The sequence below is a fragment of the Bactrocera latifrons genome, unplaced genomic scaffold (genome assembly GCF_001853355.1).
Source record: "Bactrocera latifrons isolate USDA-ARS-PBARC rearing strain unplaced genomic scaffold, ASM185335v1 scaffold_22, whole genome shotgun sequence".
NCBI classification, from domain to species: domain Eukaryota; kingdom Metazoa; phylum Arthropoda; class Insecta; order Diptera; family Tephritidae; genus Bactrocera; species Bactrocera latifrons.
Window position 1 is genome coordinate 2,184,763 of NW_017535741.1, and position 7,460 is coordinate 2,192,222.

The following is a 7,460-nucleotide window of genomic DNA, read 5'->3' on the forward strand; positions in this document are numbered from 1 at the left end:
AATTTCTTATTACCACATCACATTGACATTCTGAGTATTCGGTCGATTTAACTTTCTTATCTTTTTCATTTTCTTTTTGGAGCTCGTATTTTTCTTCTTCGTGGCACTGATAGATTTCATCTACAACTTTTTTAAGCCAACTGTTTCAACATAATTCTCTTTTATATCTTTTAACCCACGCTTGGTAATATAAAATTATTAACAAACAAACCATCATCATAAATTAACATACTTCATCGATATCGTAACATTTCTTTCTAATTTGAAATAATATATTTATATTGATTACAAGAGAGATCTGATTTCTTTTTTTTATTTCACTCTTCTCATTAAGAAAATTTGTTGTGTTGGATAAGCTTTAAAATTGTCGCGTAGATGCGCTGCACAATTATATAGCTCCAACCGTATGAAACGAAATACAAACTCGAACTAAAGATGGTTGCCGAGCATATTTCAGTGGAGCTCTTATTCTGTATGGTACACACTGTACAAAAACAGCTAGGAAAAGTGGGTGAGTATAAAAGTGGAGAATAATGTGAAACCTTGGAGCATGAAAGAGTAAATTTTGCCAAAGAGAAAGTCATTTGCTTTAGATATTCATACGAGCACATATACCTTTGTTAAGAGTATATACATATATGTATATTGAAATACATTCGAACGTGACTGACGCATTACAATTATCCATAGTCTGCCAACAAATAACCGGCATTTATGATGAAAAAAAAAATATTTTAAGTAAAGCTCTAAAATTTGAAGCAACTGCAAGAAGGCAGCAATTAAATACATCTTTTTTTTACTTTATACATAAGTATGTATGCACATGTATGCATTTACAAAGTATATACACATACCTATGTATGCAGGCATACCTGCGTACGTAATTATTATTTCGTTTGTCAAAGACAGGGCTATGACTGATACATTTTAATTTTCTCTTTGATTTAACTCTTTGTAATCAACTTCTAAAAACCGAATAAATGATTAAATGAACATGCGAGGGCAGTCTTAGATCAATCTGGACTAAGAAAGGAAATAAAAATCAAATGACCAAACATTAGAATAATACAAAGAGCACGAATTATTTTGGTTTTGCAAATTTTAGATATTTGTATATTTTGTGTTATAATGTTTAATAATTTTATCCTTTATATTGAGATGATTATAGATATTCGCAATATCGAACATTGTTAATAATTATACCAATCTACCTATTCGTGTACTTTATTTTATGGATGTAGAATGTGAAAATTATATTTGGCCTATTTTTTCGTAATTGGCATTCTGTTGATGATATTATATTTAAAAAATTCGAACTTTGCAAATAATAGAAAATTAACTGTATAGTTTTTTTGTAATGTTTTATCTTAGGTATCTTATCTTTGTAAATTTATCTTAGGAATAGAAGGAAGATATGGTCCAACAGGCATTATTAAACTAAATCCAATTAAAATACCATTTCGCTCTGGCGTATACTGTGTATGTAAAATCATATTCAAATGCTGTTATGAAGAATATCGATACCAGGCACACACGTAAACTTTTGAGAATACCTTTGGTACCACAGATTTTAGCCAAAGMMACGACAATGATTTCAACTCRCARATAACTCCCTATTACATTATTGTATACGTCCATAGCTAGTATATCGCTAAAACAAAAATTCACATTTTGATGTATTCCAAATGCAAATTAATAAATTAGAGCTACTCGCCAAAAGAATAGTACAGGAATACACACATATTTATATACAAAATATTATAAAAGCTAATCTTTGTCAAAACATTTCAGATTTGTTACTCACGGCACATATTTCACTTTTAAGAAGTCCTTTAGTTCATTATATCGACAATTCAGTTGGAACCTTTTCACATATTTGTAGTAATCCAGCCTAAATTCACATTTAACCTTGCACTTTTCTTCTTTCTTTGTAAATTTAATACTTACGTTTTGTTTTCATAGACCAATTGTCATTACTGATAATGAGACTTTTGACAGAAAATAAAAGGAATTGCTACTTATGACAGTGCGATGAAGGATGCCACATACTAAAACTAAATCAAACCCTTTAAAAGAATTGTGAATGGTTATTGGTTATAAAGCCAGTTTTTCTAAGTCTTTTACCAAAAATATAAAAAAAAAAGTTACTTAAAATGATTAAAGCTATGGACAAAATCTGGCTGGGATTTAGAATAGCGTCCCTGGATTTCGGGAATAAAATGGGTATCACTGGAAAGGTGACGAGATCACGAAAAAACATATATATAGTTGAAGCGCGGCGCGAAAGAAAAATAACCATGGCAACCCTTTTCTTATTGTGCAAATGCAGAGAATTTAACTAAAATAAAATAATTAAAATAAAGCCTTATTTACAACAAATCTTAAAAAAAATTATATACGGAAACGTTATAGTGAAGTGTTAGTAAGTGAAAAAAGCATAATATAAGGGAAAAAGTTATTCAGTTATTCACAATATACAAATTATCAATGTAAAAGTTGTAAATTTTTGAACTTTAAATGCAAATGTCTTTAAAACTATCGTGATTTGGAGAACGTCACCTTTCCAGTGATATTCATTTTATCCCCGAAATCCGGGATGCTATTCTAAGTTTTACCCAAAAATCTAAAATAAAGTTTATGATGAACGTTAAATTAATTATCTGCATATGCCTTAAAGATCGCCTATGGCAGCACTTCCTCATGTGTCATTTCTGTTTTTATATCACTTTTATATTCCCTTTATTATTTTTACGTCTGCATTTTAACAATTTCTTACCATTTGAGAAATATCTTATTTGTCAAATAAGAAATAAAAAAAGTGAAAAGCAATACTTGTGAATACCGAGAGATACCAAAAATGGTTATAATTATCTATTTATATAATAATTAATATTCATAAAATTTTAAAACTAAAATATGCAGAAAAGTAAGCAATCCACCAATGAGTTCACCTCGTGGCTACAAAAAAAGCTGATCGAGCTCAATACGGATCCTGATATTTTTGGTTCCTACATAGCAGGAATTCTTGACGGGGAAGAGCCACTTGATGAGAAGCGTGAAGCGCTCAATGATATACTTAGTGAAATCATTGTATGTCGGAAAAGAACAACTTGAAGTTAGTTTAATTTAAGGACTTATATATCGAATTTCCTATATATTTTTTAACCATGTAGACAAACGATATTGATTCCTTGATAAGCCTTATTCTCGAAAAATTTGAATCAGCGCATCCTAAAGAAGAAAAGAAAACGGATGGTCACATTGATGTAAGTGAGCAATTGGCTAAATTATTGGAAGTGCAGAAGCTTCCAGCAACAACAAAGACGCGAGAGTATACTGAAGAAGAACGACAAATACGGGAACAAATTTTAGCTCAATATTCTCAGGTATGACAATAGTAACTATTAAGTTGTTAAATAATAAAGATGCTTAATAATAATAGACTGAAGTTGAAGACGTCGATACTTATTGTTCTGATGAGGATACTGAAGGATCGAATGTCGCTCTTGCAGCCAATTCGTTAACTGGAATCGAACGAAATACGAATTTTCAAGATGTAATGGCATTGCAAAAAGAGAAAAGAGAGCAAGCACGATTAGATAGTGCTGCTAAAAAACAGAAAGATAAAGAAGACAGGGAACGTCAGAAGCAACTGCGTGAGGAAAAGAAAGAAAAGCGTAAAACTGTAAAAGGCGAGCGACGTCGGTAGTCTGAAGATGGCTTAAGAATTCAAGAAGATATATACTTTTTTAAATTCTTTATTAATTTCATACAAAGAATAATATAAAAGTATATACAAGTCGAAAATGGAAAATCATACTTATATCACATAATAAATTTATTTCAGTTATATGCATGTCAAGATCCTAAGTCTTATATTTGGAATTAACCAACACTTATAAAAGAGCTTTGATGTTTATTAAATACATAAGTAATATTTATGTTTAAATGCTTTTTTTTTTTATTAGGTTTTTCTATCAAGATGATGTAGTTCGATGTAAACGATCTACATTTCTATCGTTTAACTGATTCATTGGTTGAGCCAGTTTAAATGCCATTTTTAAAATTTGTAAATATTTCGACACATACTGAAATTCGTGTATCACAATGTTTATAAAGATACAACAGTCAATAAAATACGCAAATATTGATGTGTAACAGCATTTATTCACTTTTTGAGATCAAGAAAGATGTTATTTAATAGCGTATGATCGTATGTAATATGTAAATAAAATATTCCAAAAATGTTTTGATGATCCATATTGACGGACTTCGTAAAATCTTTGAATCGTCTAAGTGGTTTTTACATTTATGATATATAGTATATAAGTTTATTAAGTACGATTGTGAGTAAATAAGTTGCTTGGTAAGTATTTTAGTAAATAATATTAGTTTTGAGTAAACTATTTTTAGTTTTATTTAACTTTGAATTTTACTGAAATACAACGATGCACCAAATTTAATTACTATTTTGGAATTGGTTGCAATAGACGTTAACAACCTTACAATATAAATGCAAACTGTGGGTCAGCTTATCACTGTCCTCGATTCTTTAACCAATAAAATTCCTTTTAGTTTATACTATTGTATAAATGTTGTTTCTTTATGCATCACTAATTCTCTTAACTAATACATACATTTGGTTATCAGCAAATTCACAAGTTGCTGCATTGAAGCATATTAACCTTATCAAAATTAAAAACCTTCTTATCAATGTTTTTATTTGTAAAAATGTATACAATATATATATTTTAGAAAAGTTACTTCCACGTAAAACACCCGTTTCATTTCATTACCAATTCAGAGGTTCGTTCAAATTTCCTAAAATATTTGCAGCCAAAATGTTTTTAAAATCAAGTGTTTTATTCTCATTACATGCAATTATTGCAGCATATGACAAAGGTATAGATCATGTCAGGCTTGTCTTAATTTTAATTTACATGTAAACATATACGCTATTTGTTATTTGTAGCAGAGACCTCCGTTGTTTTGGGCTTATATCGTTTTTTAATTGTGGACCAATTAAAGGTAACCAAATACATATATTTAGAATTATTCGTATCCATTCCAAAACTCACATATTTATATTATTATATATAGTTACTATTAACATATTTACATAAATCTAGTTACCTTGGGACAATGCATTACAATACTGCGCCAACATGAATATGACACTGTTTACTCCCAATACGGAAGAACGTACTGAAAAACTAAGCCAATTCCTTACAGAAATAAGCAAGTTTATATTGCGTATAATTCTTATATATACATATGTAAAGCATTTATGTTCTTAAATTTAGACTTTGTTGATAAACCAAATATTGGCAATGATTACATCTATTGGACTTCTGGCAAATATGACCAAAATCGTAAAGAATTTATTTGGTACAGCACTGGTGAACAGTTCAATTATACTAATTGGCTTCCGAACATGCCCGATAATTGGCGAGATGATGAATTTTGCGTTGAAATGGGATTCCGTGAAGTAGGAAAATGGAATGATAATCGTTGTATATATAAACGACATTTCATTTGTGAGCATTTGGTAGTAATGTAGATACATTGTTATTTCAATTTTAAAGTAATAAATGTATATATTTAATGTAATATACGTACACTCTAAATACTATTGTAATAACCACACATTTCAAATTTATTGTTGTTCCTTACCTTTAAGCATAAGATAATTAATTTGTTATGTCGAAGCATTGCATTAACATTTAAAATTATATAACTTTGTTCCAATATCCATATATACATATGTATGTATAAACATTATTTAATTCTCTGATACTGACTTAATGATGCTACAAATAAACAACAAAAACATATTTTTTGGCGCTATAACACAACTGCAATTTTACTCCAGTACACAGACAGATAATTATTATACGTTCTCTGCTTTCTCTGCTTCCAACTAGACAAACAGAGAATGAAAATAAATATGCGTATAAAATATATATGTTTGTCAATTATTCTATAACGCAAGTAAACAATTGATCTCGCTTCAGTTATATTTAAAAACACATTCACATTGGCGCTCATTTACGTAACAGTATAATTATACACATTTAAAAAGTTTAATAAACATTCCAATTATAAAATATCGCTTAAATAACTATGGCACTGCGCCTGCTGTCTGTTTATTGTGCGACTGTGTATTTATGAACGTATCTGCCTTTGAAATATTTATATACATATCCATTAATAAAGGTTTAATACATATATGAACATATTTGTAAATAAATAATTTAATTATCTCAGAACGTAAAACATGATATTAAAGTTTATTAAATTGACATTTGCTAAGGTACCGATAAATAAATCGATTTCAGGAATTGAACTTCATTGCCCCTGATTGCATTTGAGCTTAACGTCTTCGCGCATGCCACTTATGCCACGTGGAAAGAACAAATTAAATCGCTTTAGTCAAAATACTGACTTCTTTACTCAATAAACATATTTAATGCATTCTGTTTGCGAATATTGTTTATAGAATGCAATGCCGCGCCAACCGTTGATGTCATAAAAACTAAAACGTCATATATTCACTGGGACAAATAAAAAAAAATATTTGTTATGTTAATGTTCACGATAGTTCTGAATTTTTAGCATAAGTTTTTTAAATGCAAAAGTAAATTATTAGTTGATTCCTTTTTTTTTATTAATAATATAAGATTACTGGAAGATAGAAGAAGACATGGCAACCAACTATTTTGAAACTATTGTGTCATCAACCATATGATTTCCAAACTGTCGATACCTTGTATTCTATGAACGTTCATAGAAATTGTAGACGCAAATCTAAATAGGCGTACGAACGAATAATAAAAATTTTCGTTATTTTTGTCTATTTATAGATAAAATGAAAATATTTATAAAAGTTTAAATGATATTTACAGAGAAAAGCAAATGAAATATATGTTATTACATTAAAGTTCAAATTCTTTCACACCCAAGCGAATTTTCATTTAAAAGTGACGAACAGCCTATACTTCTCAACCGTTTTCTATTACACTGCGCATAAACAGCTGCTACATTAACCAACGTAAAGTTTTGATAAATTTTATGAATTGTTGTATATAGGTTCGTAGAGTAGGTAGAATAGGCAGAGAGATGGGGAGGCGAAACAGAAATAAATTAATTTTGGGATCAAAATGGAAAAATGTATATTTTAAATGGCAGCAAGAAGTGGTAAGGAAAATATTAAAAACGTATGTGGTCGGGTGGGTTAAGGGGACAAAATATATATATACTTATGTATTTAAATACCTTCAACTGGGAAGCGAAGGCATACAGTGGAAACAATAGCCACAACCTGGGAGCGAAGGCACATATTCATACTGCAGACCAAAAGAGGGGACATGGTGAAAACGGTACTTATCCTTGTTTTTGTTATAACTACTCACCTGTTCAATTGCCATCAATGATTTATACCTGTAATTAACGTACACACG

General features: G+C 29.6%; 3 protein-coding genes across 8 annotated transcripts in view; 2 read left to right on the forward strand and 1 right to left on the reverse strand.

Annotated features, from left to right (window-relative positions):
• The window catches only part of LOC108968554 (nuclear receptor coactivator 2), a 55,809-nt gene extending 53,859 nt beyond the window's left edge, over nucleotides 1–1,950 (reverse strand). For 3 of the 4 annotated variants that reach the window (XM_018932665.1, XM_018932664.1, XM_018932663.1), the window contains exon 1: nucleotides 233–410. The gene's annotated coding sequence lies outside the window, so the exon portion shown is untranslated. Of the gene's footprint in view, nucleotides 1–232; nucleotides 411–1,804 lie in introns of those variants that run through there. The other variant, XM_018932666.1, reaches the window with a different exon arrangement.
• A 792-nt stretch (nucleotides 1,951–2,742) lies between these two features.
• Nucleotides 2,743–4,163, forward strand: LOC108968566 (coiled-coil domain-containing protein 43). 3 transcript variants are annotated; one of them, XM_018932688.1, is made up of 4 exons: nucleotides 2,743–2,860; nucleotides 2,923–3,090; nucleotides 3,174–3,386; nucleotides 3,443–4,163. In XM_018932688.1, exons 1-4 carry the CDS (start codon nucleotides 2,858–2,860, stop codon nucleotides 3,707–3,709), a joined length of 651 nt encoding a protein of 216 aa, XP_018788233.1. In that variant the 5' UTR covers nucleotides 2,743–2,857; the 3' UTR covers nucleotides 3,710–4,163. The 3 variants fall into 3 exon arrangements, with proteins under 3 accessions (XP_018788233.1, XP_018788232.1, XP_018788234.1); XM_018932687.1 differs by having other exon boundaries at nucleotides 2,743–3,090; XM_018932689.1 differs by lacking the exon at nucleotides 2,743–2,860 and having other exon boundaries at nucleotides 3,031–3,115.
• A 196-nt stretch (nucleotides 4,164–4,359) lies between these two features.
• Nucleotides 4,360–6,158, forward strand: LOC108968565 (lectin subunit alpha-like). The gene is made up of 4 exons (XM_018932686.1): nucleotides 4,360–4,902; nucleotides 4,973–5,028; nucleotides 5,130–5,238; nucleotides 5,304–6,158. The coding sequence occupies exons 1-4, from the start codon at nucleotides 4,593–4,595 to the stop codon at nucleotides 5,558–5,560; spliced, it is 732 nt and encodes a 243-aa protein (XP_018788231.1). The 5' UTR covers nucleotides 4,360–4,592; the 3' UTR covers nucleotides 5,561–6,158.
• Nucleotides 6,159–7,460: the final 1,302 nt, after the last annotated feature.